The sequence below is a fragment of the Balaenoptera ricei genome, chromosome 11, assembly GCF_028023285.1.
Source record: "Balaenoptera ricei isolate mBalRic1 chromosome 11, mBalRic1.hap2, whole genome shotgun sequence".
NCBI lineage: Eukaryota > Metazoa > Chordata > Mammalia > Artiodactyla > Balaenopteridae > Balaenoptera > Balaenoptera ricei.
This window is the reverse complement of record NC_082649.1, coordinates 34,003,240-34,027,413: the sequence shown is the minus strand read 5'-3', so window position 1 is coordinate 34,027,413 and position 24,174 is coordinate 34,003,240. Positions and strand designations below refer to the sequence as shown.

The window sequence follows — 24,174 nt, the reverse complement described above, 5'->3', positions numbered from 1 at the left end:
AGAATGGCCATGTGACTGGAGTGATGAATCTACAAGCCAAGGAACTCCAAGGATTGCCAGCAAACACCAGAAGCTAGAGGAAGCAAGGAAGAATTCTCCCCTAGAGCTGTCAGAGAGAGCATGACTCTGCTGACATCTTGACCTCAGACTCCTATCCTCCAGAACCGTGAGACAATAAATTGTTACTGTTTTAAGCCATCTAGCTTTTGGTACTTTGTCACGGCCAGCCTAAGAAACTAGGGAGTTACTGCTTAGTAGTTGCAAATTTCTATTTGGAGTGATGAAAAAGATTTGGAAATAGATAGTGGTGATGGTTGCACAACATTTTGAATGTAATTACTGCCACTGACCTGTACACTTAAAATTATTAAAATGGAAAAATGTATGTTATAAATGTTTTACCATAATTTAAAACAATTAGTAATGTAATATACCAAAACCTACTAAATTGTACACTTTAAATGGGTAAATTGTATGGTATGTGAATTATATCTTCATAAAGCTGTTAAAAAATGGTTTGTATGTGGAGGGGCAAAAGACCCAGAGTACCCAACACATTATTGAAGAAAAACAAAGTTGAATAACTGACACTACCCAACATTAAGACTTACTATAAAGCTACAGTAATCAAGAAAGTGTGGTATTGGCAAAGAATAGAAAAATAGATCATTAGAACAGAATAGAGAGCCCAGAAATACTCACATAAATTTAGTCAATTGATCTTTGACCAAGGAGCAAAGGCAACCCAATGGAGCAAAGACACTTTTTTCAACAAATGGTGCTGGAACAATTGGACAACCACATACAAAAAAATAAAAATAATCTAGACACAGACCTTACAGTCCTCACAAAAATTAACTGAAAGTGGATCACAGACCTAAATGTAAACACAAAACTATAAAACTCCTAGAAAATGACGTAAGAGAAAACTAGATGACCTGGCAGTTGTCAATGACTTTTTAGATATAATACAAAAGGCAGGGTCCATGAAAGAAATGATTGATAAGCTGGACTTAAAATTTAAAACTTTTGCTCGCAAAAAGCACTTTGAAGAGAATGAATAAACAAGCCACAAACTGGGAGAAAATATTTGCAAAAGACATATCCTTTCTTAAATTTTAAATTTAAATTTTTTATTTTTTAAAAATTAATTTATTATTTTTGGGGGGCTGCGTTGGGTCTTCATTGCGGTGTGTGGGCTTCTCATTGCGATTGGCTTCTCTTGTTGCAGAGCACGGGCTCTAGGCACACAGGCTTCAGTAGCTGCAGCACGCGGGCTCAGTAGTTGTGGCACAAAGGTTTAGTTACTCCGTAGAATATGGGATCTTCCCAGACCAGGGATCAAACCCATGTCCCCTGCATTGGCAGGCTGATTCTTAACCACTGAGCCACCAGGGAAGTCCCACAAAAGACGTATCTGATAAAGGACTGTTACCCAAAATATACAGAGAACTCTTAGAATTCAACAATAAGAAAATGAACCACCCAATTTAAAAATGGGCAAAAGACCTGAACAGACACGTCACTGAAGATGATATACAGATACAAACAAGCATATGAAAAGATGCTCAACTTCATATGTCATTAGGGAAATGCAGTTTAAAGCAACAATGAGATACTACTACACACCTATCAGAATGATGAGAATCCAAAACACTGACAATGTCAATGCTGGTAAGGATATGGAGCAACAGGAACTCTCATTCACTGCTGGTGGGAATGCAAAATGGTACGGCCTCTTTGGAAGACAGTTTGGAGGTTTCTTAGAAAATTAAACATACTCTTACCATATGATCCAGCAATCATACTCTTAGGTATTTACCCAAATGAGCTGAAAACTTACGTCCAACAAAAATCTGCATACAAATGTTTATAGCAGCTTTATTCATAATTGTCAAAACTTGGAAGCAACCAAGATACCCTTCAATTAAAAAAATGGGTAAAGAAACTGTGGTACTTTCAGATAATGGAATATTATTCAGTGATAAAAAGAATGGGCTATCAAGCCATGAAAAGACCTGGAGGAACATTAAATATATATTATTAAGTGAAAGAAGCCAATCTGAAAAGGCTACATAATGTATGATTCCAACTACACAAAATTCTGGAAAAGGTAAAACTATGGAGACAGTTAACAATATCAGTGGTTGTCAGAGGTTGGGGGAGGGAAGGATGAATAAGTGGAGCACAGAGGTTTTTTGGAGCAGTGAAAATACTCTGTACGATACTATAGTGGTAGATACATGTCGTTATGTGTTTGTCAAAACCCACAGAATGTACAATGCCAAGAATGAGCCTGAATGTTAGCTATGGACTTTGAGTGATAATGATGCGACAGGGCAGATCCATCAGTTGTAACAAATGTAGCACTCTGGGGGGCATGTGGATGATGGGGGAGGCTGGGTATGTGTGGGGCAGGGGGTGTACAGGAACTCTCTATACTTTCCACGCAATTTTGCTGTGAACCTAAATCTACTCTAAAAAATAACTCTTTCTTTTTTTTTTAAGACTGGCACTGTCCAGAAAATTTTAAGAGGTTTACTTATAATTGTTATAAAGTTGAATTACTTAAAAAAAAATAAGTTTGGAGGCCAGTGCATAAGGGCATTTATACGTGATTAACAGCAGCTCAGAGTTAATTAACTTCCCTGAGGGATGAAGAGGATCTATCCAGTAGAGGATCAGCCCTGAGTCCCCTCCCTCCCCCCAGGGAAGATGGTGCTGAAGGGAAGGCTGTGAGGCTTAAGCAAGTTGCTGAACCTCTCTGTGCTTCTGTTTCCTCACCTGTGAAATGGGGGAAATATTGGTACTTAGTATTAACTGATATTTAATGTTGTGACTATTAAACTGGTTAATTCATGTAAAGTGCTGTGAACTGTGCCTGTCGCATAGTGAGCACCGTGTAAGGTGCTGGACACGTGCCCTGTGAGGCTCCCCTTGCTTGCTGCTGGGTGGGCGTCAGGGAGGGCAGACCTGGGCAAGGGAGCTACCATTTACTGAAGCCTCTGTTGTTGTACCAGGTGCTCACTTAATTTCTTCCCAATTGTGAAGTGGGAACCATCCTCCTGGGTTTACACGACAGAACTGGAAGCTCAGAGAGTTCAAATGACTTGCCCCAAATCACAGAGCTAGGTAGAAGTGAGTGAGCCAGGATGCAAATGGGGTCTCCACGATACCAAACCAAGCCCCACTCTTTCTACGCTGCCAATTACCGATGAGACAGAGGAGGGGGGCCAGGGCCATGCCTCCATCTCCAGCAGCCAGCTTGGAGGTGGGGGACACATTCCGAAGAATATCACAGTTCTCTCTCTGTGCTAAAGGCCATGTCAGGGATTGGAATGAGCACTGCAGTGGGCTTCAGAAATGTGGTACAAGGGACTTCCCTGGCGGTCCAGTGGTTAAGACTCCACGCTTCCACTGCAGGGGGAATGGGTTCGATCGCTGGTCAGGGAACTAAGATCCTGCATGCCATACGGCACGGCCAAAAAAAATAAAAAAATAAAAGAAATGTGGTACAAGTCCCAGCTGCAACCCATACTAGTTGTGTGGCCATGGGCAAGTCACTTCACCTCACTGTGCCTCAGCTTCCTCACCTGTAAAATGAGGATAATAGCTATCCGGACTGTGTGGGTATTAAAGGAAGCAACATGGGAGGGAGACGCAAGAGGGAGGGGATATGGGGATATGGGGATATGGGGATATATGTATACATATAGCTGATTCACTTTGTTATACAGCAAAAACTAACGCAACACTGTAAAGCAATTATACTCCAATAAAGATGTTAAAAAAAGTAAATTTAAAAAAAAAAGAAAAGAAAGGAAGCAACAAATCTAGTACAATCCAGCAAGGGGCTGGCATATAGAACATACCCAAACTCATGTGTACTGAACGTGACACACCACCGTCTTCTGATCACCAAGAATAGAGGAGAGGAACAGAGTCAGGCCTGGGGCCCAGAGCTCCCCTCCTGCCGTCCCATGCCATGTCCTTGAGGAAGGGGGGATTAGAGCCCCATTCTCCACTCTGCTCATTAGGGAGGGTGTTCCTACCTAGTTGTTCAGTTCCTATCCAGCATCCCCCTCCCCCCACTACACACAAACACACCCCCTTCAACACAGCCCTCTGCAGGGAGGTCGCACCACAATGGCCTGTCCCCCACTCTCCAGGGTACAGAGACCACAGCTGTGGTCCAGCTGCGAAACCCAGCCTAGCCACCAACCAGCCCTGTGCCAGACAGGAAGCCAGGAAGAGCTGTGCATGCCTGCTGGACACTGGAGAGGGGTGGACGCCAGGGTCTGGAGCCTGGCCAGGCTCTGTAATCACATTGTGTGGAAGGGAGCATACAGGAGAGCTGTGCAGGGTCACCCTTCGCTGTCTGGAGGGCTGTGGGGGTAGGGGGTGAGGATAAGCCCCAGGAGGCAGGAAAGAGCACTGAGTTGGGAGTCTGGAAACATGGGATTTAGTAAGCTCTTGCCACCAACTCACTGCGTGACTTGCTAATGCCCCTTCCCCTCTCTGGCCCCTTGTTTTCCATCTGTGAAATGGAATATTTATTGAGCTCTCTGTGTCAGACCCAATTCTAGGGAATACCCTAGCAGACAAAGCAAAGTTCCCTCTCTCCTGGAGCTTTCATTCTACTAATCAACAAGAGGTGAAAGGTTTATGAAGAATAATAAAGTGGTGGGAAGGGACAGAGAGTGAGGGGTCTGCAATGGCCTCTCTGAGAAGGTGACATAAGTAAAGGAAACAAGGAAGGGGGCCAAGTGAATATCTAGGGGAAGCACATTCTGGGCAGAGGGAAGAGCAAGTGCAAAGGCCCTGAGGCAAGCACACGAGGCGAGTTGAAAAAACAAACTCAGGGAGCAGCAAGCTGGAAGGAAATGAGTGAGGGGAGATGAAGGCGAAGGCAGGTCGAGCCCAGCTCTTGGAGCCTGAAGGCCATTGTAAGGACTTTGCATTTGACTCTGAACTGATCAGTGGGCCCCAGGAAAGCTAGGCCTGGGCTTGAATGCAGAGCCTACCTGGTGTTGAGGGTGGTGGTGAGGGGGGTGGAAGCATCTTCAGCCTCCCGCTCATTTACTCTGGGGTCCTATCCAGGTCCTTCAGGAGAAGACAGTAATAGGCCAGGGACAATGGTGAGGTGTGTAAGGCCAAGAGTGAGTGAGGCTCAGGTGCAAAACTTAAGGGAGCATCAAAAAACTCGGTAATTACAATTACTCGGTAATTACTCGGTAAACAATATTTTCCTGCAATGTATCTAAAAATCAAAATTAATGCAAAAAAATCTATAATGAACAAAATGCCAATATTTTAAATAAAGACAGGATCTAACCCTGAACTTGCGTGATCCCATCTCACTGGCTTCACCCTAATCCTGTCCCTGGTTCCAATAAAACTTTATTTATAAAAATAGGCAGCTGGGGAATTCCCTGGTGGTCCAGTGGTTAGGACTCGGCACTTTCATTGCTGAGGGCCTGGGTTCAATCCCTGGTTCCATCCTTGGTCCGGGAACTAAGATTTCACAAGCTGGGACTTCCCTGGTGGCACAGTGGTTAAGAATCCGCCTGCCAATGCAGCGGACACAGGTTCCAGCCCTGGTCCGGGAAGATCCCACATGCTGCGGAGCAACTAAGCCCGTGCACCAAAACTACTGAGCCTGCGCTCTAGAGCCCGTGAGCCACAACTACTGAGCCTGCGTGCCACAACTACTGAAGCCCACGCACCTAGAGCCCATGCTCTGCAACAAGAGAAGCCACTGCAATGAGAAGCCTGCGCGCCGCAACGAAGAGTAGCCCCCGCTCACTGCAACTAGAGAAAGCCCGCGCACAGCAACGAAGACCCAACGCAGCCATAAATAAATAAATAAATAAATAAAATTAAAAAAAAAAAGATTTCACAAGCTGTGAGGCACAGCCAATAAATAAATAAGTAAAAATAGGCAGCTGGCTGGCAGGGCTGTAATTTCCTGATTTGGCTTTTTTAAAATATTGAATTAAAACATTTTTTTATCTTGGCACCTTCCTAAATTTTGCACCCCAGAGGAGCGCCCCATTTACCTCACCCTAGTCCTGGTCCTGGATAACAATGAAACTATTAGGTTCCACACGGAGGCCCCCAATGTTCATCCCTCCTGAGGCTCAGAGAGGTAAAGGGACTTCTCCAAGGAAACACGTGGATGGTGGAGTTGGGATGTGGAACTGGAGTCCCATGCCTGGTCATCACACCATACTGTGTTTTGTCCTAGAATGTTGATTTTAATGAATGTTGATTTTTTAAAACATTTTATTCAAGTATAATAGCCATATAGAAAAGTGCATGAAAAAAAAAAGTGCATGTACCTTAAATGTTCAGCTTGCTGAATTTTCACGAACTGAGCACACCTGTATAACCGGTATGTGGGATTAAATGTAAAGCCTATTTTACATTTCCAACAAACCAGACATATTAATTAGTGTTGGGCCAGATTCAGAGGACTTTGGATCCCAAGCAGCTGATTTCGGACAGTAAGGCTGGGAGACTGGGCCGATCCAGAGTTTAGGGGCCCTGGATAGAGACTGAGAAGCAGTGGAGAGGCGGGGCGGGTTAGTGGTGCAGGGCTAGGGTCTGTGGTTAGGGAGGGGGCCCCACATTCAGGAGAGGACGGAGAGCGACGGTGGGGACTGCACTGGGGACCATGTCCACCACCCCGCCCCCTTACGCCCTTCCACTTCCACTCTTGGCGGCGGATGAGGCCAAGCTCGCGGACCCAGGTAAGCTGGTCAGAATGCTGCAGTCGCCAAGCCCCACGGGTGCGTCCCAGTGACTCAGCCCTTGCCGGGAAGGGGGAGTCCACCCCGCTCCCCAGAATTTCCATACAACAGCCTGATCCGGGCTGGCTCCCGGAGTTCCAGGCCGGGCCCGCACCAGGCAGCGCGGCCGCGGGACCGGGACCCCTTCCTCCCGGCCCGGGGGCCCCCCACTTCCGGCCGAAGCCACCTGGCCTCATCGCGGGGACCACAGCGGTCCTGGCCTCGACGGCGCTGCGGGGACCTTCGAGCGTCGTAAGTAGCGACTGCGGGGACTGGGGGACACCAAGGAGAGGCCCCGAGTCCCTAGCTCGGCCCCCGCGTCCCAGCCCCGGCTTCAACTCCAGGCTGGAAGGCGGAACCGGCAGAACAGGCCTGGCGCCGCCGTCGCCTCCCTAATTGCTCACGGGCCCTCGTGGTGGGGAGCCCATACTCGGCTCCGAGGAGTCCTTGGTCTAGCGTGGCTGAGACGCTGTCACCACAGCGGGCGGCCTCACCTGATCATCCCACGGGCCCGCCCACCCCCACCCAGCGGGCCCGCAGGCTCCATGCCCTCCCCCATCCTCGGGGACCTGCTCCCTGGGCGACGCTGAGGGTCCCTGAACTCCCCCCACCCCGACTCTCTGGCCACGGCTCCTTCCTACCCCCGGCCCTGAGGAGGGACCCAGCTCACAATTCCAGATGTGTCGCCGGGCTGCCCCCGCCGGGAGGGGCTCTCTGTCTCCCCTTTCCCGAGCGCCCGCAATTTGGAAGGCCTCGGATTCCAGTCTGGAGCCAAAAGAAAGGCTAAACTCGAGAACCTCTCTTTGCCTCCAAAGTTGGGTTTCTGACCAAATTCCCACGCACGGCTGGTGGAGGTGGGGGAATTAGGGCTGCTCTAGGACACGGGATGCTAGTTGGTCACTAACCGGATTTCCCGGAGGGACAAACTTCTGGTCTGTGCCAAGGCTTAGGACCCCGGGGCAGAGACCAAGCGGGTGGGCAAAGGGTGCCTGAGAAACTTGATCACTCCCACCTTTGGGACAACGAGATTTGGGGTCCACAAATATTCAGACAATTGGCTCGAGGTAGTTGTGGTCACCATGGTTTCTCTCTCTCTCTCGTTCTCTTGCTTTTTCGAAAACTTTTGCAGAGTTTAGGACAGGCGAAGGGGAGCGCGCGCGGCCCCTTTTGCACGCCCCCCGGGGCGCTGGGCCTGGGAGGGGGGCGGGGATCTGGGGAGACTGGGCCCAGCTCCGAGAGCGCGGAGGAAACGCGCGGAGCCGGCTTCCTGTGGGGGCTCCAGCCGCGGCGCCCCGCGGACAGACGTGTCCCGCCCAGGCAGCGCCGAGCCCGGCGCGGGGGAAGGGACGTGGGGGGGTGGGTGCGCCTGGGAAGGCGAGGAGGGGGCGGGGAGAGGGTGGGCCGGGGAGGAGGGGAGGGAAGAGGAGAGGCAAGCAGGGGAGGAGCGAGGGGGCTACAGGGAAAGGAGGCAGAAGGAAGGGGGCCAGCGGCGCGCGCTGGCGCCGAAATGGGAGAAAGGAGCGAGTGAGAGGGGAGGGGCGCGGGGCGAGCGCAGTGGAGCCGAGTTGCCCCTGGGCTGGGGCGCTCGCTGCCGTCGCGCATGGCAGGCCCCGCGCAGTGATCCCCGCGGCGCGAGAGAGCGGCGCGCAGCTCGCACAAGTAAGTCGATCGGGGGCCGGGCTGGGAAGGGATGGGCGCACGGCTGCCGCTGGATCGCCCTCTGCCCGGCCCCCTTTTCCCCTTTCGCGCGCGCGGGGACCTTCCGCCCCGCCCGCTGAGCCCTGTTTCCCGCAGGTCCCGGGCCGATGTCCCAGGTGAGTGGCCAGCGCCCCCCTCACTGCGACGCGCCCCATGGAGCCCCCAGCGCAGCCCCCGACCCAGGTAGGACCGGGGATGGAGAGCTAGACTGGACGAGAGCCGGGTAGGGGGTTGGGGGAGGTGGTCATTCTCCCCCCTCCTCCCTGAGAAGGGGGGAGACGGTTCGGGAAGCTTGAGTGGAGGTGGAGGCGAGGAATCTGGGCATCGGGGACCGGGTCCAAAGAGAGTGGAGGGCTGAGGCGATGGGGGTAGGGCCCGAACGGAGGCGGTGGCCGCGCCAAGTTGGCTCCAACTCTCCCCACTCCCAGCACCAGACACACACACACCGCAGTGTCTGTCTGTCCGTCTGGGATTTGTGTCCCAGCCTTTTCTGCCCAGTGTGTAAATATTTATGGGGGCCTTAGGCGGGGTGGGGGTGTCTGAGTCTTTCTCTCCTTCCCTTCCCCCAACTCAGCCAGAGCCTAGCGCTTCCAGAAAACTTTTGTCCGACAGGACCCGGCCCCTCCCCTTCTTGCCATTCCGTCTCGCTCGTCTTCCTCCCCACCCGGGCCCGGCCAGTCCCCGCCACCCCTACCCTGCAGGGACGCGCGCGCGCGCGCACACGCACACACACACACACGCTTTATCTCCTTCTCCTCCTCTCTCTTTCTCTCCCTCTGTCTCATGCACTCACCCCAATCGAGTGCTCACCACCCGAGTGAAACGGCCCTTCCCTCAACTCAAGGGGTCTGTAACCTCCCAGGGATTCCTGCAGGAGCCTCCCAACCCCGGGAGGGTTTGTGACTCCCTGAGGGGGTCTGAGGAGGGGGTGGAGGGGAGTCCTGGGGCTGTGGCTCTCAGTCCAGCCCCTCACCATACACATGTGAGCTGAGGCTCACAATGGACCACAGGGACAGGGAGAAGTCAGGAACATCTGGGTTTTGTTGGGGGGGGGGCTGGAGGGGTGGCATGCAGGAGTACAGGCCCAGATTTCATGCCTTTAATCCTAGCTCTAGGCTAGTCTAATCTTCTGCCTTCCTCTCACCCAGCCCCATTTGCCCTTTCTCCCCTCTTTGAGTCTCTGAATAACGGAGGTCTGGTCCTGGACCTCTGACACTAATTCCCTGCACGGCCTTGGACAAGTTCCTTCCCCTCTCTGGCCTCAGTCTCCATATCCGCCCATGGGAGCTGGTCTGCCCGTTTGGAGAGGCCCAGGTCTACCTGGTGTGGATGCTGGCCCTTTGGAGACACAGGGCTGTGGAGGTGCGGGGTGGGGCTGGGGGTCTCCTAGCGTGAGGACAAGTCGGAGACGTTTGGCCAGGAGCCGGCATGTACGTGAGACTAATGTGTCTGCTGTGCGTCCCACCAGCCCTCCGATTCCCCCGCTCTGTGGGGACCCTGGAGTAGGGACTTCTGGGGAATAAACTGCCCCAAGAACTGGGCTCCTGCAGCCTGGAGAGAGAGCTAGGGGCAGAGACCTGGGAAGGCTCTTTCTCTGTCCCTAGCCCCTCCTCTCTTTCTCGGCCTCCTGCTTCTCTCCCACTCTCCCATTCTTCCCCTGCTTATCCATTTTCTCTGCTCTCGCCTCCACTCCTTCCTTCCAAGATCCTCGCCCCTGTGTGACCCATTTCGAGCCCCAGTAGGGAAAGGAGGGGCTGAATGTGCTCGGGGCAGGGGCAAGGGCCAGGGTGGGCCACTGGGAGGGTTAAGCCCTGGGCTGTAACTTGAGGCCCCCCAGTGCCCCAGCGAGCCCCCTCCCCAGCCTGGGCTGGGCCAGACAATGTGGCTTTCATAACACGAGAAGGCCTGGCTCTGCTGCCTTGGGAGAATGAGCCTGCTGCCCAGGAAGCCCAAACCGCAGGAGACCCAGCCAAAACCCCACAGACGCCTAAATCGGAGACCAGAATCCCCCACGCTCCCTGCTGAGTGCTGACAGAACAGCAAGGCCATGGCCCTGCTGGCAAGATAGCCAGGGAGCAAGTCAGCCCCTCCCTCAGCCACGCAAGATGCAGACAGGGGTGCAAGGGGACCCAGGGCAGCTCTGGTCGGGGAAGGTGGCCAAGCCCGCACACCCTTGGCTCCCCCAGTGGCCTCTTCCCCATCCAGCCCTGAGAGCCCCAGGAGCCTGGCTCCCTAACCCAGAGATTTCTGTCCAGCACTGTGGCGTCACATTCCTGCTCTTGGTTCTAAATTGAATTTCCTGGGGAATTGGAGCCTTCAGACCTAAAATAAAACCAACTGGACCCAGCCTAACTGGCCATCTCAGGCCCTCACAAGTCCTCAGCCTGGTGACCTGAGCCTGTGACCTGTGTGTATCAAGCGAGTCCACATTCTTGCCTTCTTGGTGCCAGTTGCCAACCCTGATTCTCACCTTCTCGTTCTCTCTCCTCCTGACCTGGGGCTCCAGGCTCCAGAACTCAATCCTCAGCAACAGACATTTGCTAAGTGCTTACTGGGGGTGCAGAGACAGACTGGGGCTGCAGTCTGATTGAGGACCCGCACTTCACTCCCTAGTTACAGTTTACAGCAGGGAACCCTGGACGCTGAGTTCTCAGTAAGTGGCCACTCCGAGGAGAGACTATTGGCTCGAGGGTCAGGGAAGGCTTTATGGAGGAAGAGGTGAAACTCCAGCTGGGTCATGAAGGATGAGTTGGATCTGGGGAGAGGGGAGAGGTAGGACATTCTGATCAAGGGGAACAACATAAGCTTGGATGGATTGGGCAGAAGGCCCTGTGGTGGCCTGGGGCCATGGAGAGGTCGGCCAGCCTGGAACATAGGATCCTTGTCCATTGAGTAGGCTGAAGATATAGACCGAGGCCTTGAATACCAGGCCAAGGAGAGATTGGAATGTGGGGCTTTGGTCACTACTCTCTGAGCAGATCAGATCCTGGCCCTCTCTCTGCAGAGATGGTCGGAGCTCCAAAGGGGAAAGCTGGGTCCACTGTCCACGAAGACAATGGAGAGGGCTCAGCTGGAGGGACCAGGCACCGGAGCTTGGGGACAAGGGCCCTGTGGACACCTTCCAGGCTTGGAATGAACCCTTCCCACCTGGAAGAGGTCCCCCAAACTCCTTCTCCATCCAGGAACAGCAGGCAGAGGGAGCACACAGGGTCCGGCTGAAGTTTGAGTCTCTCTGCTTCGCTCTCGGGCTTATGGATTTAAACGTGACTTTTCCACCCTCTTCTGGGGCTGTCTTTCCAGAACTCAGGGCATTGACCTGAACCTTATCCCATGTTAGGGATGAGAATATGTCGAGGCACAGGGGCTCTTGCCTTTCTGTGTTTCCCCCTTGGAGATGGGGACTCTTGAGAGAAGTGCAGGGCTGGGACTTCTGCTCAGGGACGCCACCAGCATGACTGGCCCGCTGTGCACATTATTATTTTTTTTAAGTTTATTTATTTATTTATTTTTGGCTGCACCGTGCTGCGTGCAGGATCTTAGTTCCCCTATCAGGGATCGAACCCGTGCCCCCTGCAGTGGAAGCGCGGAGTCCTAACCACTGGACCGCCAGGGAATTACCCCCTGTGCACATTAGAAAAAGGTGGCTCTGGTGGGGCCCCAGCCAGGGACTCCAGCCCCACCCCGACCCGGGGCAGATGCCTTCACACACAACTTGAGTTTCTTGTCCACACGGTGGCCCTTGTCCTTTGCTGGCCTCCCATCCTCCGGGACTTTCTCCTCAGAGATGTTCTCCCCTCTGTGGCTGGGCAGGGGTCTCCTGGTCGCAAGAAGGAAAACTGGGCTCTTTCCGTCTTTTGATTGTTGAGCACATGGGCCCCGCCTCTTGTCTGGTTTTTCGGCTCCACGTGCTTGCAGGGAGAGCTGTTTCTTCTCCAGCATCTTGGCGTCGGGGCCCCTGGGCAGCGTGTCACCCGCAGACCAGGCCCTCCTGCCACGTCTTGTTCATTCTCTGCCTGCTCCCACGTCTCTGGGCCCTCGGCACAGTTTCCTCTTCTGCCCTCAGCGCTGCTCCCCAGTGTCTGCTGGGTCCCCTCCGCAGCCCTCCCGGCTCCAGGAGGTCTGTCCCTCAGTGTTTCCAGGTCAAGATGACTGGACTGGATTTACTTTCCCCCCTGGTTTCCTTCCAAGGTCTGGTGCTCACCCCAGAATGGCAGGTTTCCTGCAGGAGGGGCCTCCTCGGGACTTTGTCTGTGCTCTCTGTAATTTCCTGTTCCCACCAGATTAAAGGTCACCAGCCCTGTAGGTGACTTAGGAGACACTGCCCAGAGAGTGGCAGGTGACATAGGGGTAGGAGGGCCCAGGTGAGGATCAGTCTCCTAACTCCTCTTCCTCTCCTTCCTCCCTCTTCAACCCTGGGGGCCAAGAGAGCTGCAATCCTGGTTCCTTCCACTGCAGGACTGACAGTGTCACCTCTGTGTGCCCTGGTGACCTCAGGAGAAAGCCTGGGAAGTGACCACAAGGCCCACCGTGCCCCAGTTATCATTCTAGTCTCCCCTCGTTCATGCTATAGCTGTTCACACTGGGGTCTTGGCTTCTGCTGCTGTTCTCGAAAGGTCCTTTTCCCCTTCTTTGCTGACTGATTGATTATTTAAGACCCAGTGTAGCCATTGCCTTCTCCAAGAAGCCTCCTAGACACACACAAACACACACACACACCCCTGGGATAAGTGCCCACCTTCTGTGCTTCCACAGTTCTTAGATGCCCCTGCTGTAACTCTTGCCCTTCGGTGTATGTGACTGTCACCCACCCCCACCCCGACAGAGAACTCCTGGGGGAGTGACCAGGTCTTTCTCATTTTGGTCCACCCAGTGCTTGACGTATTGGGAGGTGCGTCGTAGCTGTTACACCAAACAGCACAGGAAGGAAGGAGGAAAGGAAGGAAGGGAGAGGAGGGAGGGCAGGCAGGGGGATGGGCAGGTGGAAGCGTATGTGAGTGGCCCCCTGAATACCAGGCACTGCTGAGTGTTTCATTTACTCTTTGAAACCCTGAGGGACAAGCATGGTGAGCCCCCTTTCACACAAGGTGACCCAATTCCTGGTAACTCGCCCAAGCTGGTATCTGCTAAAAACCAGGGCTTGGGTCTTCCAGCTCCTGGCTCAGGCCTTTGTCATTACACCACCTGGGAGAGTCAGCACTCCGCTTCAGGGCTTTGGCAAGACGCCTCTGGGGCCAGAGGCTGGAGCTGGGCGGCCCCCTCCCTTCCTGGGAATTAGGACTCAAGCTGTGAGCCTCCCTCTCCATGCCAGGTTGGTCGTGACCCTCCACCGTCCTGTCCCGTCTGTGCTGCTGTAGACCAGGCTCTGGGCTGGGAGAGGTGCCATGGAGCGGGCGGCCTGGATCCCCCTTGGGGGTTGTCTCTGCTTCCCTGCTTCCCTGCTTCCCCTCGTCCGAGCCCTGCGATCCTCCCAAAGCCATTTGACCTCTCATTAACGCAGAGAGCTCTCAGTAGGCCCAAGGAATGGATGGGGCTGGAGGGACCTGCCCCCTGCCTCCCTGGGCACCAGGAGGGGTTCCCAGCACAGAACTGCCACCTTTCAGGAGTGGTGGGAGCCCCAGCCCTCCCTGCTCCCTGTCCCAGCTCCCAGCTCCAGGCAGGGTTAATGGTTTCCCTAGGCAGGTGGGAGCATGCCGGCAGCTCTCTGTACGACCCACGTGGGGTCCCTGGGGCCTCGGTCCCCCTGGCCGTGGGAGACCAGGGTCTTTGGAACAAGGATTGTCCCCTCCCCTCAGGATGCTCCCATCCCCCAGACCTACATGCCCAACCTGAATTGATCCCTCTAAAGATCTCCTTCCCTACCCCTCCACCCCCATTTGGAGACAGCTCAGGGAAGGAACCCCTGTGTAAGGCCCTCTGTGCTCTGTGATTGGTTCCGTTACTGTTTCCAAGACTAGTTTTTGTCTCTCTCTGTCCCTGTGGGTGTGTCTCGTGATTTCTGTGTGTGGTGTGTTCGGGTGGGCGCTGACCTCTTACTCTCTGGGTTTCATCACCCTTTCTCTTCATCTTTCTCTGTGGCTCCCTGTGTCACTCTCCTCTCCCTGAGCCCTTTGGTCTCTGTGTCTCTCTGAGTCTCTCGTTTCTGTCTCCCCTGATCCCAGTGCGGCTTGGGGGAGGGGCACCCCCTTGAGGCCCCTGTCATTCCCACTGCACGACCTGGGGGCTGATGGGAGGCCCAGGCTGCACCCTGCCCTTGCCCAGCCTGGCCCCTGGCCCCATGACCCTGGGCTTCACCCTTCCTGTCCACCCTCAGGCCTTCCCACGCCCGGTCACCTTTCTGCCACCCTGCCCCACCTCTCAGCCCCCAGAACTTTCCTCCCCTGGGCCCAGGAGGCCCTAGTCCTGCTGCCTCAGGAACTGTAGGTGGCTCCATTTCTGCCTTCCGCCCACCCTGCACAGAGGGGCCGAGCCACTCACTGTAATTACATGTGGCTGCCATACGCCTCTTCCAGCACTCTTGGGCCGTCTCCCCGTCTCTCTTCCTGCCCGGAGCCCCTCCGCCTCATCCCCCAGGCTCCGCCTCACCACCCAGGGTTCTCTGACTCTTTCTCTTGCTGTCATCCTCTTTCTCAGCCCCAGTTGCTCACTGTCCATCTCCCTCTTGCTCTGTCTGTATCCCACTCCCTCTCCATCGCCTCTGCCTCTGACCTCATCTTTATCTTTCTCTCCATCGCTGACTTTCGCTCAATTGCTGAGTCTCCTGCCTTTCCCGGGCTGTCTGTCACTGGGCGTCTGGGGCGCCCTCCTCCGTGCCCAGTCTCCCACTTTCTGATGCACTGTCTGTCTTTGCTTCTACCTTTCACTGTGCCTTTGATTCTTTCTCTCTCCATGTCACTCTGGGTGCCTGTCCCTGTCTCCCCATCGCTGCCTGTCTCTTCTCTCCTGTGCTGTGTTTCTGCCTCCCCCCACTTCCCTTATACCATGCATCTCGGGCCCCTCTCCCTGACGGTGCGCACACACACACACACACACGTGCACATGTACACACCCTTGCTCGTTCACGGGCTGTGGTTTGGGAACTTTCTATTCTAGAGTCTGGCACTGTTGCCAGATAGGGTAAGGGCTGGGTAACTGGTACAGAGACCAAGAATGAGGGCTCACGGCATTCTGGGCTGTGGGAAGGGGACCAGGGCTGGGCAAACAGGAGGACACCAGGAAAATGTCCTTCGGTCGTCTGCTTTTTCCCTAGCCCAGACCCTATCCCTCCTGCCTGGGCTGGAGGTAGTGACAGGATCCACTCAACCTGCGGAGGCAGCGCTAGAGGAGGGCTCCCTGGAGGAGGCGGCGCCCTCCATGCCCCAAAGCAATGGCCTTGGGGCCTCCCAGGCCCTGGACAGCACTGACCTCGACATCCCCACAGAAGCTGTGACACGTGAGTCCTAGGGGTCAGGGGATTGGGGTGACAACATGTAGGGGTTGCTCTAGAGAATCCAATGCAGATGGGCTGGCAGAAATGCCATGGGTGCCTGTGGGAGCCTAGCGGTGGGCCAGGACCTTGAGGTGTGGGCAGTGGAAAGGTGTAGGACATTGCCCTTTCTGTCTAGGAAGAAGACCTCCACATACAAAATGATTCGGATAAAATTAGTTCAAAATGAGTGTGGACAGGCTCCAGGCAATGTGGTTCAGGACAAGAGAGCGTGAGGCCAGGGGCAGGGAGCCGGAGCCTGAGGCAGCCCAGCCTTCAGGGTGTCAAGAGCAAACCGGCAGGAGAGACACCCGCAGTTGCTCTCTGTAGAAAGGAGCAAAACTCAGCTCTATTCCCAGGTTTAGCTCAGTGTCTCCAAGGAGGTCCTGGAGGGGGAGAATTCGCCACTGTCACCCTCAGAAGCAGGGGAAGGGACAGCCAGAATCATTTTGTAATTACCAGTAAGATCCGCAAAATCTACGGACACATTGGCACTTTCCAACTTTCTTTCCCTGCATGATCTCACGCGCTCTCCACATTGGCCTGTATTGAGGCAGCAGGATAGCGCTTGCCAAGCCCATTTTACAGATGAGGAAACTGAGGCAAGGAGACCCACTCTCCCTGGACACAGACTGGGGAGCTCAGGTCTCCTGGCCCAGTGCTCTTTCCTATGCCTGCCTGCCCAGCGGGCATGGCCGAGCGTGGAGCCGCCTTCAGCCAGGGCATCTGGGGTCAGCTGGGCTCCCTGGAAGTCAGGGTTACTAAATCCTGCTAGTGCACTGCCCTCCAGACACACCCACCAGCAGAACTGAGAGAAAGAGCTGAATGCCGTGGTCACGGAGGAGGGGGCCTGGATGGGAGTTGGACAGACACCCCTGTGTCTGTGGGGCCCTGAGTGTTTGCTCTGTGACTCAGCCACCACGACCACCGCCACGGCCGTGGCCACAGGCGAGCTCTGTGTCTGCCCCAACCTCCTGGGCCCTTAGCTCACCACACGCTCCCGCCCTCTGGTCACTGTGCCCATGTTTAGGCAGCAGGGCAGGGGGCACCGAAGCTGGCCAAGGACTCAGCCCAGTCACCCACCATGGGGCCAGGCGGTGGGGGCAGGATGATTCAGGCCTGGCCACTTCCCCTGGCCTTACCCCTGTTTACCCAGATGCAGGCACCAGCCACTGCTCAGGGCCAGAGGCTCCCAGCACGGTCCTCCCCAGAGCCCTGTCTCCCATCGTCTCCTGACTCCCCAGCTTGCCCTCAGCTCCTTTCTCCCAATCTCCATCCCCTCCCCCCTCCACTTCCTAGCTGTGGAACCTCTGGCAAGTTTTACCCTTTCTGGGCCTCAGTTTTTTCATTTGGAAAATGGGCTAGTAATAGTACATCTGTTTGATGCTTAAGGAAGTTACTACTGGGAATTGCTGGTGGTCCAGTGGTTAGGACCCAGCACTTTCACTGCCATTGCCCAGATTCAATCCCTGGTCAGGGAACTAAGATCCCGCAAGCCACTCGGTGTGGCCAAAAAAAAAAAAAAAAAAGCACATAAGGAAGTAGTTACTACACTTAGAGCTCTTAACACTGTGTGTCTGGCACCTAGTCACAGCTCAAACCATGTCAGCTACTAGTTATAAGAGTAGTGATGGTTGTGATAGTAGCAGCTTATTCCTCGGTCCCTTGCCTCCCAACCTCTGCCCCGCTCCTTGCCTCTCTGCTCTCGGAGTCCCAGCTTTTAGCCTCCAAGCTGGTCCCACCTCTGACCCTTCACTGTGTGACCCTGGACAAGTTACTGTACTTCCCTGGGACTCGATTTCCTCATCTGTAAAAGGAGGATACTGACCTATAGAGATACTGAGAACAATTCGCATGCCAAGTGCTCCGAACAGTGCCCGCGTGCAGTGAGTGCCCCCAAATGTGCTCCCACCGTTACTTAAAGGCCCAGCCCCCTCAGTTAGGGGAAGCGCTGAGGCCCCCTTCCGCTCTCCTCAGCCTCCAGCTCCCGCCCCAGACACCCCCTCCTGCCACAATCCAAACCCAGAGACCTGGCCCGGAGGGAGCTGGGGATCTAGACCCCAGGGCCTGAGAGATGGAAGTGCCCCACATTCACGTTTACTGAGGGTCCTCAGGGCCAGAGGGTCCCGCGCAGGAGTCAGGGACCCTGAGCAGAGAGATCCTCGAACTCTTGTGACCCCTCCTCAGACTTCTCCCCCCCCACACACCCCTGCCCTCATCTCTTGAGACACACACACACACACACACACACACACACATACACACACCCCTGCCCTCATCTCTTGAGACACACACACACACACACACACACACCCCTGCCCTCATCTCTTGAGACACACACACATACACACACCCCTGCCCTCATCTCTTGAGACACACACACACACACACATACACACACCCCTGCCCTCATCTCTTGAGACACGCACACACACACACACACACACCCCTGCCCTCATCTCTTGAGACACACACACACATACACACACCCCTGCCCTCATCTCTTGAGACACACACACACACACACACATACACACACCCCTGCCCTCATCTCTTGAGACACACACACACACACACACACACACCCCTGCCCTCATCTCTTGAGAACAGAACCATGCCATCCAGGTGGGCAAACCTGAGGGAAGGAATGGGGTGTTCGGGGGGATCTCCAGGGCCAGCCTCCCCACACCCCACTGATAAAGCTGTTTTGGTTCCTCAGCCTGGGATGGGGACCCAGGGTTCCCAGCTTCTGGGGTCTCCCTGCTTGGCCTCCCTCTTCCCTTCTCCCCCTCCTCAGACCCAAGGGGCCCCTCAGCAAGCCCCTTCTGCAGCTGCCCCACAGAGGCTGGATGGGGTGGGGAGCTGGAAGCGGAAGGAGCAGGAGATAGGGGGCTGCTCTGAGGAGCCCCTGGATTCCAGGGCCAGGGCATTCATCTCCAAACAGATGTTTCCAATCAATCACCCGGCACACGAAGGGCAAAAGCAGCAGGGGGCTTGGCAGGGGCCGAGGTGACGGTTAACTGCTTCCCTGCTCTCCCTCCACCCCCAACTGCCACCACTCTCACCAAAATCTCAGGACCCCAAGAGCAGGATAGTGGATTTCACGTGGGGTAAGAAGGTGGGGTCCAGGGCCCTGAGCCTCTCCCTTTGCCTTGCACCTCTGTCTTTTCTGGAATGAGCATGGACCTGGGAGTCAAGAGCCAGGCTCGACTCTGTGGCTGTTTCATGATGTGCCACTGGGCAAATCAGTTTCCCTGGGCCTCAGTTTCCCCATCTGCAAAACACAGATCAGCTAGATGACCTGTGGTGTATCTAGGAACAAAGCAGGCAAGATTCAAGCAGAGCCCCGGGAGGCTGTGCAGGGACCCACTCCCCAGCTCCCACCTCCCTCATTGCCCTTTCTCATCATCTTCCTAGGCCAGCCTCAGGGGAACCCCTTGGGCTGCATCCCACTAGTGGCAAATGGCTCTGGCCACCCCTCGGAGCTGGGCGGCGCCAGGCGGACGGGGAACGGTGCCCTGGGTGGCCCCAAGGCCCACCGGAAGTTGCAGACACACCCATCTCTAGCCAGCCCAGGCAGCAAGAAAAGCAAGGGCAGCACCAAGTCTGCTGCCTCCCAGATCCCTCTCCAGGCACAGGAAGGTAAGCACCCCATCTCGCCTCCCTCTGGGAGAAGCCTCCAAAGCTGGCTTCCTCGAAGTCTGACGCAGGGGCCAGCGGCAGCATCTTTACAAGGTTGCTGGTTAGAAGTGCAGCATCTCAGCCCCACGCCAGGTCCTCCAGATCTGAACCTCTGGGTGGGGCCCGGGAGTCTGGGTTTTAACAAGCCCTCCAGGGAGTCTGATGCAAGACTCTTAAATCAGAGGACCTTGCAGAGGACACATGTTGGGTAAGGTAAGGCACCTGTGAGTTCTCAAGGCCAACCCCTTCTCATCCCTACTCTCCCAGAGTTGCTCTAACAAGAAGTGGAGCCATCTGGGCCCGTCCAGCTTAAACCACGTCATTTCTGGAAACAGAAATTTTCCTTGAGGAATGGACCATCTGTTTAGTGAGAGCACAGCACCTAGCGTAATAAAATGATGCACCATCAGATGCTTAATTGGGGGCGGAATGGGGGCTGCAAGGTGCAGTGGGAGGTCAGAGCACCCAGATATACCAGCCATTGTTCCTGTCACACGGAGGTCCTCTGAGGGACCAACCTGGGCAGCCACGTCCCCCGTCCCACCAGGCATCAGTTCAGCTTGGGTGACGGCTACCTGTAGCCCAGTGATGTTTGACCTTCACCCCAGAACTTTTAAGTAATTTTTCTCCATGCTGGGGGACTCTGGCTGGTCCTCTGCAAACAGGATTCAGTGTACACATTTGCACACAATGTGTTCATAACTTTCACCCGCCAGAGCAGATTCTGCCCAACAGGCTTGTTTATGAAGGGGGTATTCATGCATCTGAAGTGAACTGGGCATCTGCTGTGAGCCAGGCACTGTGCTGTGTGCTGGGTACCCAGGCCATGGCCTCATAAAGCTCTCATCAGAGGGACACAAACAGGTAATCACTCTGTGATGTGATAAAAGATAAATGATGAGTGATAAAGTGAACACAGGGGGACACCCACACCAGCCCAGAAAGCTGGGGAGGGGAGTCGGGGAAGGCTCTGGAGGTGTCTGAGCAAGCCTTAAAGGACCCATAGGAGGATCTAGCCAGGGTGCATTAGCACAGAGGTGAGAACTGGTTAGTGTGGCTAGATTATGAAGTTCCAGGTGAGGAATGGTGGGAGGTGAGAATCCAAGCAGACCGGGACTCCCGAGGTGGAGGGTACCTAGTAAGCTGCGTAGTGGGTCTAGACTTCATCTGGAAGACAATAGGGAGCTTCGAAGGGTTTTAAGCAAGGTGGTGACCTCATCAGATTTGCGTCTGAAGAGAACTCCCTTATCCAGTTTGCCGATAGATGGCAGGGGTTCCAGCTGTGCAAGCCCCCATTCCCTGTACACAGGACTGGGTGGGGACGTCAGAGCCTGCATGGTGGTGTGAGACTCCGACAGGACCAGCAGCCTTGAGCCAGGGGCCCGCCTGGTCAGGGGAACTGGACACTGCCCATGGCCCGACCCCTGGGAGGGGTGCCAGCCCAGCATCCTGGCAGCACGCCAGCGGTTCAGAACACGGGCTGCCGAGCCAGCACCACCGCGTACCAGCTGGGTGCCCAAGGCAGGATCGTGCGTTAATTCACTTCCTGTGTATTTACTCAGCACCCACGATGTGCCAGGCACCGGTCTAGGGACCGTAACAGACAAAGACGCCGGCCCCTGCGGTGTTTGCCCTTTAGTAGGCGGGGAGGGCTGTGTAAGCCGCGGGAGGTGCTAAGTCCTGGGCGGGGAGGCAGAGCAGGCCCCGGCGAGGGGGTGGGGCTGGGGCCCAGCAGCTCGCAGTATTAAAGAGGGTGTTCGCGGAAGGCCTCCCCGAGAGGGGACATTTGGGCAAAGACGGAGGGGTCAGAATGAGCAGAGCATGTATCTGGGGCTGGAGCACTGGGGGGGGACGGGGGGCAGTGCCTGCATGACCAGGAAAAGCCAGTGTGGCCACAGCAGAGTGATCTGGGGAGGGGCCGTCGGGGCTACTGTGAGCTCTTGGGCTTTTCCTCCTGGTGAAGGGGAAGCCACTAGAGGGTTCTGAGGGCAGGAGGGGCGGGATCCAACAGAAGTTTTTCAAGGGTCCTTCCGGCCTCCGTGTGCGGAGTAGGTGCGGGCCGGGAGCGGTAGTCAAAGGCAGGGAGTGGGGAGACCAGCGAGGACGCAGTTGCTGTCGCCAGGCAAGAGCTGAGCAGAGTGGTAGGATTCTGGAGAGATTTTGAAGTGACTTCTCTGTGCCTCAGTTTCTTCATCTGTAGAGAGCGGCTAATACAGCCCCTCCTCAAGGAGTTGTTGCAAGTTTAAATGAGTTTAATTCGTGCATAACACTTAGAACAGTGCCTGGAACACGTCATCCCTCGGTGTTCGTTAAATAAATGACCGAGGGTGGTTAAAGCAGGGACTCGGGATCCAGGCTGCCGGGGCTCAGACCCTCACTCCACGTAACTCTCCGTGTCTCGGGGTCACCTGGAAGGTGAGTCCCCATTTCACGGAGCCGGGGGAGGGCTGCACGAGCGTTATGTCTGCACTCAGTGAGCCTGCCGCCCGCGGCTGGTCCCCGGCCCCGGGCCATCTCGCCTGCAGACTGCTGCGTCCACTGCATCCTGTCCTGCCTATTCTGCGAGTTCCTGACGCTGTGCAACATCGTCCTGGACTGCGCCACGTGCGGCTCCTGCAGCTCCGAGGACTCGTGCCTCTGCTGCTGCTGCTGCGGCTCCGGCGAGTGCGCCGACTGCGACCTGCCCTGCGACCTGGACTGCGGCATCCTGGACGCCTGCTGCGAGTCGGCCGACTGCCTGGAGATCTGCATGGAGTGCTGCGGGCTCTGCTTCTCCTCCTGACCCGCGGCGTCCCAGCTGTCACACGAGGCTGGACCGCCCCCTCCCCCGGGCCTCTCCCACCCTCCCCGGGCCCTCTCGGAACCCCAGCCCGGTGAGAGGGCGGTGCCGGTCCTCCTCGCTGGTTTCCCTGGACAACAGCACCGAAGACCTGGGGGGAGGGGGGACGGTTCCTGGATCAGCTGCCAGGGCTGCAGAACACTGTGAAAGTTGGGGGAGGGGGCCGGGACATGGGGGAAGCTGGGGTGCTGGGGCTGTGCGCTTTTCTACCTCTCACTGCCCCTGTTCTTGCCTCCCCCCTCCCCCGCCCCCAGGCTTAGAGGACAACAAAATGTGAAAAGAGACACCCCACCTGACCTCAGCCAAGCCCCTCCCCAGTCTCCCCTCCTGTGGGGCCTGACCCATACAGTGACCCCAGAGGGTAGGGCTGGGCTTGGGCCCAGGGTGGGGTGGGAGGGGGGAAAGGTATAGATAAGACTGGAAGGGGAGAGGGAGGGAATGGAGGGAAGGTCTGTTCTATTTGTTGCTGTAAATAAAGATATGGGTCCATCTCACATTTCCTCAGGACTCATGAGCGATGGCCATGGACTCTCAAAACCAACACTCTCACAACCCCCCTACAAAGGCCCCAGATGGATGGGGCTTCCCTGGCCCCTGAGGTCCCCTCCCTTGTGTCACGTTCCCCCCTGAGGGAGGGAAGGAAGAGGGGTACCCACGCCCCACCTTTATTTCCCTCTTCCTGCCAAAGGGACAGAGAAGCCCAGAAAGGGAAGAGTTAACCCTTGGCATAGAATTAATTAACAGCAGATGTGTTCAGGTTTTGATTAATTAATCTCCTGCTGACTCCTGCTTCTCGAAGCCATGATGGCTCCAAGGCATAGGGTGACGCCTATGTCAGTGGCAGAGCAGGGCCTGGGGAGGGGACAACCCTGGGCCCCCACACAGCCAGGGCTGCACTGGGAGACAAGTTTGGCCTGAATGGAGGTCACGTGGCCCAGCCTCAGTTGTCCCCCTGATTGCCAGGGGGCCTGAGATAGAAGAAAACTGTCAGGATTGGCGGAAGCCTCAGAGGTCAGGTGTCCAGAGCCCTTGGGTGCGGGAAGGAGGGGCAGACCAGAGCACTGAGGTTGACAGCGGGGAGGGCTGTGTGGACCAAACCCCTCTCCACCCCATCCTGGACCTGGAGGAAGCCAGGAGGGGTCCAGGGTGAGTGAGAGGACAGCTCATGGTTGGACTTGGATTGTCCTGAGGAGAAGACATGGCCCTAGAAGGCCTTGAAAAGTGGAGACCTCATGGGAAACTGGTGGGACGCTGCTTCCAAGAACAAAGGGTGGAGTGGCCCTGACGGATTCTGGAGGGGAGGAGGGAGCTCAGGAAAAGAGCCAGATGAAATCTGAACTGTCTTAAGGAATGCCACACTACGGAACAGCCCATGGCCTTGGGCGTGGGTTGCAGTGTCAGCAGAAGGAGGTGACAAGAGATGGTGAGAAGGACCCCACCGCCCCACCCCTCCCCTGCAGCCCCTCCCCTCATACACATGTACACAGGCCTCACTTTGCCAACACCAAGGTTTTCCGACTTCTGGGACCACATAGGAAACTCAGGACACAGAGAGGAAGTGACCTCCCCAGGGTCACATAGTCAAGATCAAAGCCAGGAGAGAAGCCCCATTTTCTTGGCCCCCTCAATGTTCGTTTGTCTCAAGGGTTATTTTTTGTTGTTTTTTTGTTTTTGCTTAGTTATTGTATGCTCAAAGTACAAAA

General features: G+C 55.4%; 1 protein-coding gene across 3 annotated transcripts; it reads left to right on the top strand.

Annotated features, from left to right (window-relative positions):
• Nucleotides 1–6,952: 6,952 nt before the first annotated feature.
• On the top strand, nt 6,953–22,826 carry MDFI (MyoD family inhibitor). 3 transcript variants are annotated; one of them, XM_059937460.1, is made up of 5 exons: nt 6,953–7,043; nt 8,586–8,672; nt 15,736–15,918; nt 19,369–19,593; nt 22,158–22,826. In XM_059937460.1, the coding sequence occupies exons 2-5, from the start codon at nt 8,597–8,599 to the stop codon at nt 22,412–22,414; spliced, it is 741 nt and encodes a 246-aa protein (XP_059793443.1). In that variant the 5' UTR covers nt 6,953–7,043; nt 8,586–8,596; the 3' UTR covers nt 22,415–22,826. The 3 variants fall into 3 exon arrangements, with proteins under 3 accessions (XP_059793443.1, XP_059793441.1, XP_059793442.1); XM_059937458.1 differs by lacking the exon at nt 6,953–7,043 and adding an exon at nt 8,256–8,450; XM_059937459.1 differs by lacking the exons at nt 6,953–7,043; nt 8,586–8,672 and adding an exon at nt 13,754–13,797.
• The last annotated feature ends 1,348 nt before the right edge of the window (nt 22,827–24,174 follow it).